Source organism: Zootoca vivipara, chromosome 5 (assembly GCF_965207765.1).
Source record: "Zootoca vivipara chromosome 5, rZooViv2.hap1.1, whole genome shotgun sequence".
Taxonomy (NCBI): Eukaryota; Metazoa; Chordata; class Lepidosauria; order Squamata; family Lacertidae; genus Zootoca; species Zootoca vivipara.
This window is the reverse complement of record NC_142588.1, coordinates 56,543,351-56,560,962: the sequence shown is the minus strand read 5'-3', so window position 1 is coordinate 56,560,962 and position 17,612 is coordinate 56,543,351. Positions and strand designations below refer to the sequence as shown.

The 17,612-nt window shown below is 41.7% G+C and overlaps 1 protein-coding gene across 1 annotated transcript; it reads right to left on the bottom strand.

Moving 5' to 3' along the window:
* Positions 1-1,820: 1,820 nt before the first annotated feature.
* KLHL6 (kelch like family member 6) lies at positions 1,821-16,550 on the bottom strand. The gene is made up of 7 exons (XM_035133223.3): positions 16,211-16,550; positions 11,517-11,682; positions 8,291-8,740; positions 5,195-5,432; positions 4,220-4,422; positions 3,541-3,754; positions 1,821-2,534 (listed from the first exon to the last, which is right to left on the bottom strand). Exons 1-7 carry the CDS (start codon positions 16,471-16,473, stop codon positions 2,233-2,235), a joined length of 1,836 nt encoding a protein of 611 aa, XP_034989114.1. The 5' UTR covers positions 16,474-16,550; the 3' UTR covers positions 1,821-2,232.
* Between the last annotated feature and the right edge of the window lie 1,062 nt (positions 16,551-17,612).

Below are 17,612 nucleotides of genomic sequence, written 5' to 3'. Positions count from 1 at the left end.
TGTCTTCTTTGTCTCCGTCTAATGAGGACTGCATATATTCTGGGCAAGGAGACAACTCACTCCAATATTCTATTCCAGACGTAGCACATGACTGCCCGGTAGGAAACAAAAGTGAGATGGTACTAGAAGCAATTCACAGAAGAGTGTAATGAATACTAATGGAGGTTGGAGGGATGTCATTTTGACTGTAGCAATTTCCTCCAACTGTAATTGACTTAAAAGGCAATCCATGTTAGCAATTTAAGTACGAGTTAGGATGCAACCAGGTACCGTTTAGATTAGGATTGCTTCAAACAAGGCACTTTCATATGGTTCCTGAGTACCAAACACATGAGTCAATCTGAACTTCACACCTATGTATTTTTAGCTGCTTGAGAAAGAACCGAGTTCTCCTCCGCTTGCATATATTTTTAAAGCTGTCACAGGGACAAATGTGCTGTTCCCACACCCAGCACAAAAAGCCTTCAGAGAGATCAGTCTGTCTCCTGCTGAAATGGGAAAGGTTTTTGTGGTGTTGGAGATAAATTCTGTGGTCCTGAGCAGTAGCCATCTTAGAGCATCTTTGCACGTCTGCCCTTTACTAAATTTAAAGTCTACTGTAAATGCCACCCAGAAGCCTGCACGACATGTTGTTAAGCATCACATGCTGCCAGAAACAGAAGCTTCACAAATGCACTTGGTATGAGGATCATGGGGCATATATATTGTTACGAGTTTCTGGATGCCACTGAATCCCTGGATTCAGGAAATGTTAAAATATAAGCCAGGCCCATTTCCTGTTGAGGAAATCGCCTGGGAGATGAGCCATTGGGAGAATAAAAGGAAGCTGCTGAACCATTAGCAAAGGCAAAGAGAGGGGGCTCTGTGTCATACGACAAATGTAAGGGGCCCTCTGTCAACTCAGAGTTAGTTAAAAGACAAAGCAAGGGTTTGAATTAAGAGTCTTTTAGGGTTGGCTGTGGTGTAACCTAGAGGGGGAAAGGTTTTAAAAGTGGCAAGCTGGAGAGAGAGTGAGAGCATGATGGCTGCTTTGTGTTTGAACCTCTGGTTTTGGCTATGGGAGAGATGACCCTTTTAGGGTGGTAAAGATGTGAACCCCTCCATTGTAGGCTCAGGTTGTATATATATGTAAACAAAAGGAAATATGGGCTCTGGGTAAATGCCTGGAATCCCTGGGATCTTACACTGCTCAGAGATTGGGAGTGGTATGCAACAATATTAAAAAGAGCCCCTATGGTGTGTAAGGTGCACACACCTCATAGCTCAGTGGTAGTGTTTGCTTTGCATGCAGAAGGTCCCGGGTTCAAGCCCCGGCATCTCCAGGTAGGGCTGGGAAGGACTCTTGGCTGAAACCCTGGAGAGCTACTACCAGTCATTGCAGATAATACTACATCTGACTCAGTTTAAGGCAAGAGATGTATAATTAGATTATGAGAAATTAATACCCATGTTTAGCTTATTCTTTAAAATCATAACATAGAATTTTCCTGGAAATCGTGTTGCAACATCAAGCATTTTTTTCATTATTCAAGGGATTGTTTTGTAGCTTTGTTCCCAGAAATTAATATTTGTTTTTAAAAAATAGTGTAGCAGCACCACCTACTGGGCCAAAGAAATTCCGATTGTACAGTACATGAATGCAAGGAAAGAGTAATCCAAAAGCAATGGATTAAATGAAGTACAGTACTTTGTTTTGTTTCTAGAAAGAGAAAGGTGAGGAGGAAGGGTTTGGCAAATAAATGGAAGCTATACATTGCTTATGGCTTATGCCAACAACGATTGCAAATATTCAGGCTGCCTGCAACGTAGCAAAAAATGACTTCAGGTCAGAGTATTTACTTTATTTATTTAAAACATTTCAATTCCATCTTTTGATGCAAGTAATCAGATTTTTTAGAAAAATAAAATAATAATATCCAAAGTGGCACCTACAAAAATATTAATAATAGTAACTGCAACTCACAGAGCTCAGCATTGCTAATTATAGGGGGATCTCATATCGTTGAATGTTTCATTGGCCTACAAGTCCACAAATAGCCCGGTCCTTCTGGATATGACGTTAATTTAAGGCACATGCTATACAGCAGGAAACTGAGCAAAAATACACGTTTCTTGAAAAGACTGTGACAGCCTAGTGGTTTCATCCTGATCATCCTATATAAAAACCTGGGGGAAATGAGGTATTTCATGACAACAACTTCTTCTTTCCTTCTCCCGATTACCCCTGCAAAGTCAGACTGAGACTGCTCCAGGCACTACCTTACGGATATATGTGTAGGACTTCCGGAGAGTGACACTTCCGTGATGGGAGACTCCGCGGGGGAGGACACATTCTTCCGTCAGTTTCTGGGTCTCAGCATCCCAACACAGCACAGTGGCAATGACGTCGTTCTTCTCGTCTCGCCCTCCGGTGATGAACAGCTTGTTGTTGCAAGGAGCAATCCCACAACTTGCTCGTTCGTGGCTTAACTGGGTCGCCAGGCACCAGGCGTCTGTGAGTGGGCTGTAAGAATAGACTGCCCTCATAGCTCCACCTGAAGTGGGAAGAGAGCAAATGATTCCTTCTGGCAAATTTGTTTCTTTTTTTAAATGCGTTCTAGGCTTCTGGCCCAAATGTTAGTGTCAGGTTTCCTCAACCCACAAGACAAAGAGAGGACAGGACACTCATTCCGAAAAGACAGCCAGCCAAAGACTTTACTTCATCAACTAGCCTTCATCAACCGGGTGGGTGCCTTCCAGTTGGTTTGGACTACGTTTTCCAGAAGCCCATGCTCACTGAGGCTGCTGGGAATTGTAGCCAAAGACATCTAAAAGCCACCAGGCTGGTTGTTTTCATCAATGGGAACTGTGACCCCCCCCCCAACCATGGCACAGCATATCAGTATGAAACATCAAAAGGGCACTGGGGATCTTGCAATGCATTTCAGCTTTCTGTTGAACTGGAGGCTGTCTCCTCACACTGAGAGACACGAAATAGAAACCTATGAATATAAGTATTTTGCCTGCATAGTTTTTGACTGCTACTGTAGCTGTGAAACAATGCATGATTATAAAGAAAGAAAATCTTATTTTTAAACTTACTTCCCCATTTGTTGCCTGGTTCTTTGTTAAGTGGGTAGAAAGGGGAAGCCAGTTTACTTTTGTTAGCTGGACGTGGTCAAACAAGATTTTATAGCCTAACTCCTATGCTTTCAACCCACACATGTGGGCTCCCACAGGGATAAATTGCAATTAATATATCCTCTCCTACCAGTGCTGTAACTCTCCAACCGTTTGACTTCACCACCAAAGGTGCTTTTTCCATTGTCTACTGAGACAGATGAATGCCAACCAGTCAGTCAAAACCATTAAAACCCATCCCCCAATTTGCACCTCTTTGTGTGCATGCACAACCCAATTAAAAATATCTTGGCATGGAATTCAAAACTATTCCCATTCCCCCAAGTGGCTATTCAACAATGCAGAGGGACCGGAGTTTGACTAAATTGCCTTCTTGTCCTTCAACTGGAATTCTAGAAAAAGCATTTCAGCTGTACCTACCAACAACATAGATGTGGTCATGGAAACTGGTGGCATTGACACATTTTGCCTCAACAGGCATGGGTGATTTTAAGGTCCAGCTGTTTGTTGCTGGGTCATAACATTGTGTTTTGTCCGTGGCCAGCTTCCCATTGGGTCCTCCCCCAATCACATAGAGCTTCTTCTTGTAACTGGCGGCCCCAAATGAACTGACGTTGACCATGAGAGGAGCTGCCTATAATAATGCAGAACAACAGAATTGAGGGATGTGCTGAAGGTTCATCAGGACTCCATGCGTTATGTATATTAATTCTCTTTTTTTTTAAAAAAAAAAAGTAAAGTGGAGAGAAATGAGTTGGGTGCAAGTCACGAAGAGTGTATGACTGACACCATTTGGTTTAAGATGCCTATGGCATTCAAAGGGACTTACTTCCAGGTAAATGTCTAGAATTGCCACCTTTGTTTTGCATAATGTGCATCCATGTATGATGGTTGATTGGGTAAAAAGAAAATGCCATTCTAAATTTATCTTCTAGATAATCTTACATTTGGATTATAGATGCAGGAAATGCCAAAAACAAAACAAAACATTTTTGGTGTGAAAACACCATTTGCCTATTATCCAACATCTGAGAGTAGAAAGTCGTTGTTTTAGTCTGTTTCCTGTTTCATCACTACCAAAAGCACATCTGTACCTTACCTCTGACCAACAGTTGTGAAAAGAATCATATGTCTCCACACTGTTGATTCTTTGTATACCGTCGTAACCACCAATGACATACACTTTGCCACCCAATACAGCCATTTTGTGTCTCCATCTTCCAACGTTCAAATATTCAATTTGGATCCATTTGTTGATGGATGAATTATATTTCCAAACTTCGTGTTGCGTTTCTTTCCCTCCTGCGATGAATGTAATATACCAAATTAGAACCAAACTTCCAGAATTTGTTCCTTGATTTTTGATTTCTAAATATATATAGCAATATTTCCCAAGAGCGAGCTCAATTCTTTTTTTAAAAAATGAGGGTAAAAGTTCCACAACAAAAGCATTGTAGGATAACTGCAATTTCACCATAAAACTTATAGTCTGGCAACAGTCCAACTCCTGAAAGAATTATGAACATTGTTAAAAGGTAAAGAGACTCCTGACCATTAGGTCCAGTCACAGACGACTCTGGGGTTGCGGCACTCATCTCACTTTACTGGCCAAGGGAGCCGGCGTACATGGCGGACCAGAGCAGCACACGGAAACGCGGTTTACCTTCCCGCCAGAGCGGTACCTATTTATCTACTTGCACTTCGTGCTTTCAAACTGCTAGGTTGGCAGGAGCAGGGACCAAACAACAGGAACTCACCCCATTGCGTGGATTCGAACCGCTGACCTTCTGATCGGCAAGCCCTAGGCTCAGTGGTTTAACCCACGGCGCCACCTGCGTCCCTTATGAACGTCGTTACTTAAACCTAATGTTTAATAGTCTCAGGTCATAGAATCATAGAATTGTAAAGTTGGAAGGGATCGCAAGGATTATCTAGTTCTAGTCCAACCTCCTGCAGGAATCTTTTGTCCCATCCAAAGATAGAATCTTTGGAGCTAAAGCCCATAACCCTGAGATTAAGAGTCTCATGCTGTAACTATCCCCCCCCCCTTCATGGGCATTATGATCTTCCTTACCTGATATGTAAACTTCATTTTTTAATGTGGCACAAGCAAACTCCACCCATTTTTTATTCTCACACTCGGTTTCTTGTTCCGTGTTTGGCAGTTTTGCCACCTCCAAACGACTGCGCCTCAGAGGATCAAGGCAGGTGACTTCAGCTACGAACTTTTCATCCTTTGTGCAGCCACCTATGATCAAGAAGACCTCTGACTGGAATTCGTGCATTCTCGGCTTTGTTCTTTCAGAAATGATCTAAATGAAAGCAAAGAGCTGAAGAGATCTTTATCTTTAAACATTTTAACAAAAGCCCCCCCTTCACTCCCAGTAAATAATTCTCCTAGGGACATATCAAGCTCCAGACACTTTCAAGAGTGTCTACCCACCTTCCAAATGCAAGATGTGTTCATTATTTTATTTTATTTTTGGATTAGAAAAACAGCATACAATAAAACTCTTATAACTGTAGGTTACAAAACTCATCCCGATCAGTGTACTAGTGCAGTGCTCCCCAACCTTTTTATCGCCGTGGACCAGTCGATGTTTGATAATTTTACCGCAGCCCGCTAAAGGGGGGGGCGTTGATTGTTTATATTTTATTTAGATTGTTTTGATTTAATAATTTTAATTTAATTGTATTTAAATGTTCCTTGGGCGGACCGGTACCAATTGATCCACGGACCGGTACCGGTCCGTGGCCCGGGAGTTGAGGACCACTGCACTAGTGTATACAATATATTGTAATAAACATTTCACGGATTATTCCAAAAGATCTAGAAGGCATGATTTTAAGAGTTATTTGCATGCATTTAATGCATGGTTGTTACCTATTTAAAAATACTCATTCTTCATAAGACACACATGCCTAGCTCTATGAAATTCATGAAATAAATAGTCTAACATTAAAAACCCCACCTTTTCCCCTAACAATTGAGCAAATTGTGGCCATACAGCTTCAATATAATACTGACTATTTATACCAGGGATGGAGAAAATATGACTCTCCAGCACCAACAAACCCTGAAAATTGGCCGTGTAGACTGGAGCTGAAGTCCATCAAAGTCTAGAGCAGGGGGTGGCAAGGCTTACCAGGCATGGGCTAGATCACTCCTGCGGAGATCCTCTGTGGGCCGGGCTGGTGCAGCGTGACACCGGAAATTGCGTCTGTGCATGTCTGCGGCGCTGGAAATCGCTTCTGCTCATGCCCAGACGCCGAAAATCGCACCTGCACAGAAGCGATTTTCGGTGTCTGGGCATGCACAGAAGCGATTTCTGGCGTCTAGGCATGCAAAGAAGCGCTTTCCGGAGCTGTGGAAGAGAGTCCCTATGTCGGTTTAGTGGGGACTTGTTGAGCAGGTGGCTCGGTTCGGGGACGGCTCGTGGGCTGGTTAAACAGCCTCTGTGGGCCGCTTCCAGCCCGTGGGCCGCAGGTTGAGGACCCCTGGTCTAGAGGGCTGCTCCTAATTTAGACCCATTTCAATCTGGCATCAGGTCTGAATTGCCACTGAAATGGCCTTGATTGTCTCACCTTGTGCTGAGGGAATAACAGGGGAAGTGCAACCCTGTTAATTCTCCTGGACCTCTCGATGGCATTCATACTGGAAGTTGGATAACCACCATTTTGATAGCTCTAGTCTTACATGGAAGATCTTTTTTCTGAAAGTTATGCTGGGAAACTATTGCTCTGCATTTCGCCTTGCTCTACCTATTCAATTTATATCCCAACCTTTCTCCCAAAAGAGCCCAGGGTGGCTATGGTGTTCCACAGGCCTCCTCATCCCGTCCTCCCTGCTTTATAACTTCTATGTGATACCACTGGAGGGAAGTTATTCAAATATGTGCTGTGAAATACCATTGATATGCTGCTGCCACCCAACTCTATTTCTTCTTTGCTTATGAGGCCGTTGAGGACCTGAACTGGTGACTGAGGTCAGGAACCTGCGGCCTTCCAGAAGTTGTTGGACTTCAGCTCCCATCAGCACCAAACGACGTGGCCAATGGTCAAGGATGATGGAGATTGTAGTCAGAACAACATCTGACAGGCGACAGGTTCACCACTCCTAGTATAAGTTGTTACTAATACTAGATCAATAAAATTATCAGTATCAGCGTAATATAAAACTAGTAATTATTTATTTACTTATTTACTATATGAGTATAAAGGGGTGTGAATTTCTCTTCCTTTTTATGCAGACTTCTTTCTTCCTTGAAATAATATTCAATACAGTGGTACCTCAGGTTAAGAACTTAATTCGTTCCGGAGGTCTGTTCTTAACCTGAAACTTTTCTTAACCACCACTTTAGCTAATGGGGCCTCCTGCTGCCGCCGCGGCGCAATTTCTGTTCTCATCCCGAAGCAAAGTTCTTAACCCAAGATACTATTTCTGGGTTAGCGGAGTCTGTAACCTGAAGCATCTGTAACCTGAAGCGTCTGTAACCTGAAGCGTCTGTAACCTGAAGCGTCTGTAACCTGAAACGTCTGTAACCTGAAGAGTCTGTAACCTGAAGAGTCTGTAACCCGAGGTACCACTGTATATACAGTCCAACTCCCACCATAAAGCACCCTGAACCTACGTAACCTTCCACAACAATAGCTTGAGAATCTGCATTACAAACTTTAGGCTTCTTCCTCTTTCCAAATATATACTGATAAGGTGTTCAAAGGGAAAGTATGGCAGCTGTCCAACTCCCATACATTGACACTCATACCTGAAAAATAGTCACAGGTGGGGGAATCTTGTAGCACCACCTCAAAGTCTCATTTATTAGGGCAAAAGCCGTCATGGACTTCACCAGAGGCAGAAAGCATTGTTGGTAGTCAGCAGTGTATGTATGTTCATGGTTACGGGGGCAAAATATGTAAGTAATTGAACCACTGTATATCTGTTAGTCTTTATGGTGCCACAAAACTATAAGAGATTAGCATGGCTACCTTCTTGAAAATGTTTCCATAGAGATGGATGTTAGGAAGTTAGCCTTTCCAAAAGCAGGATGGCACTGCCACAAGCAGGAACACCACAGAAAGCTCATTGCAGAGTATCTATAGATAGTTCAAGCAGCTCATTGAATCACTAGTCTGAACTCTTTCTTAATACGATCAACATTTAACTCACCTCGTTCCCTGATAGATGGTACATTCTGGCTTCTTGAAGCAAAGGAAAGACATCGGGGCACTGTCGGATCAGTGGCTCAGCTTCTACAGTCTCTACAAAATACCAAGGGTCCAGAAGGGGTAGTCTGACACCCTCAAGGATGTAAGGCAGGAGAGGAAGCCTGTCTGCTATTTTGTAATGCACCCAGTTTATAACCATCTCAAACACTTGAGCTTCGTCAGTGACATAGAGTTCATCACTCTTTAGCATACTATATAGGACATCCACAGGCAGTTCTAAGAACTCGTCGTAATTCAGTACTTGGGAAAAATTCTGGATAATATACCTCTTGACCTGCTGCTTCAGTTTATCAAGTGAATGAGCATCAGCCAGTCTCAGAATCCCAACACAGTTTTCTGGATGAAGAGCTTCGTTGAGAAAATTGGAGCAAGCTTCTACCATTCGCAAAAACTACAAGCAGGAAAAGAAGCACATTAAGTTACTACCGGTATGCAGACAGGTCCTCCTGTGCTTGTTCGTTTATTTTATAGTACTGCTGTTAACAAATCTTAAGAATGTGAGGAAGCAATGTCCCTGATGTAAAATGTGCAAATGCCATGTTTAGTATGCATTCTTAGTGAAGGCAATTTGCCTCTGAATGCCAGTTTCTGGGAACCTAAAGTGGGGAGAGTGCAGTTGCACTCAGCTTGCAGTCTCCCCATAGGCATCCGATTGGTCACTGTGGGAACAGGATGCTGGACTAGATGGGCCTTTGGTCTGACCCAGCAAGGGGCTTCTTATGCTTCATTGAGCTTAATGCTGCTCATCAATATAATAAACCTTCAAAATGCTAGGATGTGGTAAGTGGGGATTCCAGGGGAGAAAGGAATTCTGTGACAAGTGCGAAAATAGTGTCAGGTAGGCAAAACTGATGTCACAGGGCCTATTTGCACAATCATTTGGAGAGTGTAAGAGGCTGTACAAAAGGTGAGGCTCCTGAAGTGTCCAGACACCATCTTGACCAGGCATCCCCAAACTCATCATCCCTGACCATTGGTCCTGTTAACTAGGGATGATGGGAGTTGTAGTCCCAAAACAGCTGGAGGGCCGAGTTTGGGGGTGCCCGATCTTGACTGTGAGTCCTGGAAGACTTGCTCCCTGCACTGCTGGCCTTTTTCTACCTGGCCATATTGTTTAGGAAGTTGGTGTGTGTGTGTGTGTCTTTATTTTTAGATCTTATGGTTTATATGCAGATTGTTCAATTTGGTTGTGTACTTTTTGATGTGCTTATTTATTGTTGGCTATGTTTGTAACTAAGTAAATATTTTTATGTTGTAAGCTGCCTTGAGCATGGTTTTAACTATGGAAAAGCAGCATCCACATAAAATGATGGTGGTGGTGTAAGATGTTTTCACATCAACATACCATGCACATGGTCTGGATCAAATGTTGAAAGGGGGTGAAGGGCAGATCACATTGGCTGGGTGGAAATGAGTTTGAGAGATTACTAGTTCTAATTGCACCCATCTCAAACTTCCATTTACTGTGAATTTGTTTTCATTGTTACTCAGGAAAGAATGCTGCCTTTGGTTAACCCTGGATAAAAAAGGAAACATAGGCCCTGGGTAGTACATCTGATCTGGAACTCCCTGGAATCTTGCACTGCTCAGAGATTGGGAGTGGCATGTACCACTATACATACCAAAAGCCCAGCTAAAATCTCAAGGAAAGGCTGAGCACCCAGGGTGCTTCCAGATATCAATAGTTCAGGAGTTTTCTCTATAACTTTTTTAAAAATCTGCACCTAACCTTAGAGTTGATGGAGTACAAAGTAGTGCATGACTTTTGAAAAAAGTAGTTAAAAGGAAAAGAGGGAAGTGAAAAATCTGAAACACCATTTTTAATGGTGATGGTGTATTTTAAAGAAATGTTTACAGCAGAGTTTTGTGCTGAGAACCGTGTCCTGTTGACACATTTAGGCTACTTATCATAACAGACCTGGCCTATAAACCACTGGTTCCTGTTTTTTAAATATACATGTGGGCAAACATTTAAAGAAACGAAGCTCTCAAATCAAAATTAGATGTACTTATTCCATTTGATAAACTTCCCCTTTGTATCGTATTTACAGCCAGCTTTATCTGCCACACATGGAGTGGAGCCATGCAGGGCTGGAACTACAAGTTAATGGGACAAAAACTGGAAGGAAAGCTGGTCTGTTTAAAAATAATTCATGTGCTTCAGCATTTTTTATTATTGTTGTGATCAAGCTGAAAAATTAAAAAGCTTGCTTGCTACTTTGAGATATTTTAGGTCGTCCTCATTATGCCAGTCCCATTAAAGTGGAGTAGGTGTAGGGATGAGCAAACTGGTCCATTATGGTTTATATTGCCTCTCACTGTGGAGGCAGAACACAGCCATCATGGTTAGTTAAGGGTAGGAGCAGCATTATCAAAGTAGCAGAACTAGGGATGGACACAAGGACAGCACTCTAGTTGGTCCTGTCATAGGCAAGCAGGCAGCCTTCCTGACAACTCTAGGGGTGGGGGTGGGGTGGAGCTGGGTATGCTTTCCATTATTTAAGTTCGGAATAGAGTAGTTGCTTTGGAAGACAATAATCCAACTGGAGAACAGCCTTTACCAAAGGTGTCATGGGCTCTGAAGATGCTCGAACTCAGGACGCAAGGGAGAAACTTGCTAAGAGGAAGGCACGCTTGGCAAACCCTCACCATCTACTCCCATCCGGAAACCTATGTCCCCACATGTCCCCACATGTGGATCCAGAATTGGCCTCCACAGTCACTTACAGACTCACTGTTAAAACCGTGTTTATGGAAGACAATCTTACTCGGCTACGAGTGATCGCCAAAGGAGGAGGAACAGGAACTGGGTAAAGCAGGCAGGCAGAGCCAGCCCTTAAACAGCAAAAAAACAGTTTAAGACTGCGGTGCTTTGCACGCTTAATTGGGAATTGATCTTGGACTTACTTCTGAGTAAGCACATTTTGATTCACACAGCAAGCCTTGTTCTCCTTGTGAACTTAGGCTGAACATTAGATCTCGTCATTAAATAGAACAGCCAATGAAACCCCAAAGCAAAATATTGTTTCAAAGTAAAATTCATGTTGCCCAAAGACTAATGCAACAGCAGTTAATTAGCCATTTTCACACTAAACAATGGGCTAAAACTAGTACTCACGTGAATTTGGTTTGGTTTCTATGTGCTGTAAATATTTTACTTCACTAACCTGAAAAAGACTAGCGGCTTCCAGGACTTTCTGGACATTTTCCTTAGTGATCAGCACTTTGCTTGTGTAAGTGTAATCCAAAAGAATCTGCATTGTTTCAGCATCAACTCCCTTAATTACTATTTTTTCTTCATACTTTTCTTTCAAGTCGTTGCAAAACATTGCCCTGAAGGGGAAAATAGGTAATTTCTTAGAAGACCAGTCTTTCTGAAATACACTCTGGAAACAAGAATACTAATACTTCCCCAGTCACTTCATGTTTATGCTATTTTTCTATTTTAAAATATTGAAAGTTGCTAACAATATATATCAGACCAGAGCAATAATAAATAATTTACTGTAACTACAAAACCATAAGAGTAATCCTTTAAAACCATCAAACTGATCGATAATACACATGGCAATCTCAGTACACATTAAAATGCATCTTATAAGTCTGAACATTATCATTTAAAAAGATTGTTTTTAATGCATGCTATTAATTTGTTTTTGATATTTTTGTATACATACTGTATTGGGCTATAGTGCCTTATTAAAATGCAGATTTGAAAAATTAAAATAAATAAATAAAATGCAGTGTCTAATCAGCTAATGAGTATGGAATAAATGTGTTTTTATTCCAGAAGCTAAAAGCCAAGCAGAGGTGGAACTGTGTAGATCTCATGCTGGTGCCATGACAAAGAAGAACCTCTTTTCGGTGCTCAGCTGTCATACTTCAGATGGCAAGAAGGCACAAATCAGAGTCTCACATATTGACCAGAGGCAAGTACACATGGGATAGCACAGTTCTCCTTCTAAGCCATTGGGGCTGTAAAAATCAATACTGTACTTTGAATTGACACCAGAAACAAATTTGTAATCAATAAATATGGCATGATGCTGGAATAGATTATCTTTCCTTTGAGCCTCCATTAACACCTTGGCATCTGTATTTTGTTTCTGATGAAGTTTCAGAGACATATAGAGCATGTTATAGGAGGGACAGGTAGCCTGTAGCCCTCCAGATGTTGCTGAACCATCTCTGAGAGATGAGTGGCTAATAAATGTTTTAAAAAGAACCAATACCACTCCACAGCCTCCCTAGGATAAAAAGATGGAAATGAAAGACAGAACAGCTAGGTATTTTCAGCATATTGATGATGTCAGGAGTATGGGCAGGAGTCAGGCTCTGGGGCCTGTAGTGCTTTGCAGGACTGGGGCCTGCCTCAGCTTGTGCTGGAGAGGCAAGGAGTGGTCACCCAGGTGAGGCCACTTGATAACTCACTGCACCTGGTGGCAGGAGCTGGGAGGGATAAAAGCTCAGCATTTCCCTTCAGCTCTTTGCCACAGCAACGCTATCCCTGCCTGGTTGCCTCTGGCCTCTCGCTCCTTGGACCCTTGCCTTGCGGACGCCTTGATCCTCAACCCTTGGACCCTTGCCTTGCCGATGCCTTGATCCTCAACCCTTGGACCTTTGCCTTGCCAACGCCTTGCTCCTTGACTCCCAGACCTTCGCCTCTGCCTTGCTCCTTGACCCTGTGACTGCCTGCTGATGGACCCTCAGCCCTGCACCTGTTCCTGCTTCTACGTCACCATCTTGCCTCTGGTCCTGACGTCCTCAGTCAGGGCTTCAACCGCCTGCCGACCGGACTGTGACAGATGACACCTCAACTGAAATGTATGGAGGGCGTCATCCAGTGGTTTCATGGGGATGTTAAACAGCACAAGGGACCAGATGAACCCATTCAGTGCCCCATAAACCAGGCTTCCTCAAACTCGGCCCTCCAGATGTTTTTGGCCTACAACTCCCATGATCCCTAGCTAGCAGGACCAGTGGTCAGGGATGATGGGAATTGTAGTCTTAAAACATCTGGAGGACCGAGTTTGGGGAAGCCTGCCATAAACCATTGTTCAGGGTGGATCAGCAGTTTCTCAGAACGTCCTCCTAGGAAGTCTTTCAGAAAGATGAGAATTTGCACCACAATATAGTCAGATAGTTCAGAAGGGTACCAGAGTACCATAAATGGTATTGAAAACCACTGAGAGGACAAATCAGTGGGATTACGCTCCCTTGTCTATCTCAGAGTGTAAGTCACCCACCAGAATGAGCAAGGGAATGTCTGTCCCAAATCTGGGACGGAAGCCAATTTGAAAAGGATCTAAATGATCAGTCTCATCAAGAAATAATTGAGCCACCACATCTTGCCCTGATATAGCCTTACAATAACTTTGTATTATTATTATTATTAGTAGTAGTAGTAGTAGTAGTAGTATTTCTCCTCCTAATACAGATAAGAGTTAAGGGTGAGGAACAGTGGCTTGTCTGGAGCTACCCAGTGAAGTTCAAGGCTGAGCTGAGATTTAAACTGGAAACCTCCCAGCTTCTAATGTATGTTCTTAATCACTCTGCTACACTAGGTCTACATACGGTATCTGTGTTTTAGCATTTCAGAATCCTAGAGTTTTTGGTCACTCTCTTGACATTTGTTTTCTCACATCTAACACTCAAATATTGCTGTATCAAATAATTGTGTGCTTCAAGGACTTATTGGTCAATTGTCCGATTGGAATTGTTTTTTTCAGTGTAACTTGTTGGCTTAGAGCATGTTATTATTAATCTTGCTTCCCTTCTTTGAAGATAGAAACATTTGGGCTTTTTAAAGGCTAAGCAGTCGGAAAGGAGCCCCAAGTAAAGTTCACATAGGCAACCCTTTTTCGGCATAAAGCTGAACCAAAGCTATTGTGCCTTGTTCTCAAGGAGAGGGATCACTCTAAGAAATAAAGTCACATTCCAACAAAACAACATATACAGTGGTACCTCGACTTACGAATTTAATATGTTCCGAACGCACATTCGTAAGTCGAAAAAAATTGTAAGTCAAATCCCACAGGAATGCATTGGGAGAAAAAATTCGTAAGTCGAAGCAACCCCATCTAAAAATTCGTAAGTCGAAAAAATCCTATCTAAACCGCATCCAAGATGGCGGACGGAGCTCCGTTCGTAAATAGAAACATTCGTAAGTAGAGTTATTTGTAAGTAGAGGTACCACTACATGTTCTTGGCTTAAAAAATCATCAGAAGTCCTATCTCCCCAAAGATAAATAGTTGTGCTAATCACATGGGATAGTCCATGGAATTATCTGGTGGAGAACTTTATGTGGTTTTTCCAAAAAATCTGATGTAAATATGTATTTGTATGCAGCATTTAAATCTGAATGGAGTTGTTATAAACTATGAGTAGCTAAATCTGAATGGCAAATACTCACCTGTCAGAAGACCAGTATAGATAGCTACACCATTTAATTTACAGACTGAGCCTATCCACATTCACTTGGAACTCTTGTTGAATTAAATGATACTCCTCCCAAGCATGCACAGGATTGAAAGCTTAGCCATTTAATATTTCTGAGTATTGCTTCACCCCTTCCCCACAAAACAGTAACCAAAAATGAGACATTAAAATGAGACTAGTAGATTTGAATTACGGTTGTAAGACACCTCAGATCCAAAATACCTGCTTCATTCTCTTATGCCAAAAGAAAGGCAAGATCTTGTGTCAAAATAATTTTGTTAGTTTTCTGTGACAGTGCAAGGGATAGTTTTCTGTGAATTAATTAATCCTGCTAGCCGAAATATTTATGTTTCCAATTAATATACATTTTGAAAAGTGGATAAAGTCCTATGTTAGCTACTTTAAAAATGCATTATGATGAGTAGAAATACGGAGGCCAGCAATAAGTGCCTAAAATGGCCCCAATTACATTTGGAATTAAATAAGCCAAGCATCCCCCCTTTTTTTCGTTCTACCATCTAGGATAAATGTCACACCTTGACCTGACTGAGTAACTTTTGGTATCAAAAGTTAATAATGTTCCTTTTACCATTAAAAATAATAATAAAATCTATCCCCATGTCACAATGATTCTCACTGACAGGGACTGATCAAAAATTTTCTTTATTTTCCAGTGTAATTAGTAACATGATAGTGGAGTATTTTGTTTCTCACTATTTATTTGGCCTATTTTCTCAGTGTTTCCAGAAGGAACACCATTTTCTAGCATACGCTACAGAAGGTGACCTTGCTGGAGTTCAGTGTCTTCCTTCCATGTGTTTTTCCCATTTCTCAAATCGCTTTTTTAATTTTAGAAGTCCAAGAAAAATAGGAAGCACACTCCTTTCCCCTCATTGATTGCTTTTGCCATATGTTGCCCTCCTCATGGAAACAGGTTTTGTGGGGAAAGGATCATTTAGCTTCCACACATTCAACTACATTAATGATAACATACCTACTACCTAAAACACCCAGGAACCTGCGGAACAACACTTTTTAATGGGCAGCTGTTGAATTAATATTTTATTTTATTATTACCAATAGTAATTGGTTGGGATTGTTATAGAGTGGGGGGGGAACAGGGGGAACTGTAATTGATTGCATGTCTGTTCCTATATTCAAAAATTTTCTATCCCACATACTTAGCATTCTCAATTAATATTCTGGATGCTGTAATTATCACCCTGTTTGGCTATACACTTCTTCTGACATGCCACCAAATATAGACATTATTGGTAGCTCATAGACTGTTGGGGTAGATTTCAAATCAAGTGCTCGGGAAATGTCACTTTCCCATCTTACCTGCTTAACTATTTCTGGTTGCAATTGAACATCCAAATGAGAGGAGAGAGAAAAAGACTTAATTTGAAATATCTCCCTTACCTAAAATAATTGCTTGCCGCTGCTAGAACCACGCGGTGGCATGAGAATTTCATGTTGCCCACACACAGGGTAACATCTGTGAGGGAGTTTTCCAGTCGGAGGTTCTCCAAGCCGTTCTGCAGCACCATGGATAGGCCTGTGTCATCAAACTTAACCCTTTCACTGATGGAGACCTCCACAAGCTCTCCCATGTTCCTGGAACACTCATTTTCCAAAGGCAACAGAGATTCCTCCTCCAAGTTCTTCTTCACTATGTCTCCCATGTTTCGATCAGCAGCAGCAGCAGCACATCATGCCATTGATACTTCAATCTAAGATGGTTCCTGAGCTTCAGACAAGTCATGCTGCAGAAGCAAGACGGATTTCCTGTTTGGGCCTCCCCACTTATCTACAGCTGTCACACATGCATAAGAGGAAGCCTTGCACTTTCTCATCCTGTTAACACAAACAAAGTCAGTGGGCTTGTGTTGTTATTTTTTAATTCCACACATTTCCAAGGAGTTTTACTATGCCTAAAGAAGACTTTAAGGTGCCTTTGAATATGGGATTATAACGAATGCCAAAGACCTCTAAAACTGTTTTGAAATCAGCATACTGCTGCATAACTTATATGTATATATCAATCCAGATATACCTGATGAGCATGATGGGAGACTTATGGGGTTATAATTTTGACAACCAGCATTTTGAAAGAATGCCTAGAGTAAAAATAAGCTTTGCATGCATGCATGCATGTATTTATGTATTGTGTGGCAATTGTCTTGGCTTTGAGAGGTATTACTCGCCAGTTTGGGAATATCAACAATATCGTTTTCTAGCTGCCTGCACTGACTATCTCTGTATCTGCACTTTATATACGGTATATTTTTTACACACTATACACAGCTCAATGAGGAATTCAGTACAGGAATGGTCTGAATGAACCAAAGCTAAGTTTGGCTAAGTTTGTCATTTTGGATGGCACTTGAAAAATAAATTTTAAAAGCTCCCAAATAAGAACATTCCTCTCATAAGTTAATGCTGAGATACATGGTATAATTAGTTAATTAAAATGAAATTTCTATGGATGCAGAGTTTCCCAAATATGCCGCAACAGTGCTCTCAATGCAAAATGTGAGCAGTTATTACAACAAGCATACAATTTCACCTGACCACTTTCTATTTCATGATGATGATGATGATGATGATGATGATACCCCATCCATCTGGGCTATGTCTTTAGAAGCATGACATGGATCAGATGCCAGCCATATCACAGACAGCATAAAGTCAAGCATTATATGCATTGTATTGATTAGCAGCAGCAGGAAAAAACAGATCTGTGAGATAACACTTACTCTCTTCACTCGGGCCTTACAGTCTAATGCAGTTTATCACATAGATTCTCAGAATTGCATAGAAA

What these genes read in the sequence shown, in the direction of transcription:
- KLHL6 (XM_035133223.3), bottom strand. Translation starts at nt 16,473, where the DNA reads ATGGGAGACATAGTGAAGAAGAACTTGGAGGAGGAATCTCTGTTGCCT. An exon ending in ACCATCTATCAGGGAACGAG is followed by an intron (nt 5,433 to 8,290) that starts GTGAGTTAAATG and finishes GCTTTCATTTAG; the next exon opens with ATCATTTCTGAAAGAACAAA. An exon ending in TTCACAACTGTTGGTCAGAG is followed by an intron (nt 3,755 to 4,219) that starts GTAAGGTACAGA and finishes GCATTATTATAG; the next exon opens with GCAGCTCCTCTCATGGTCAA.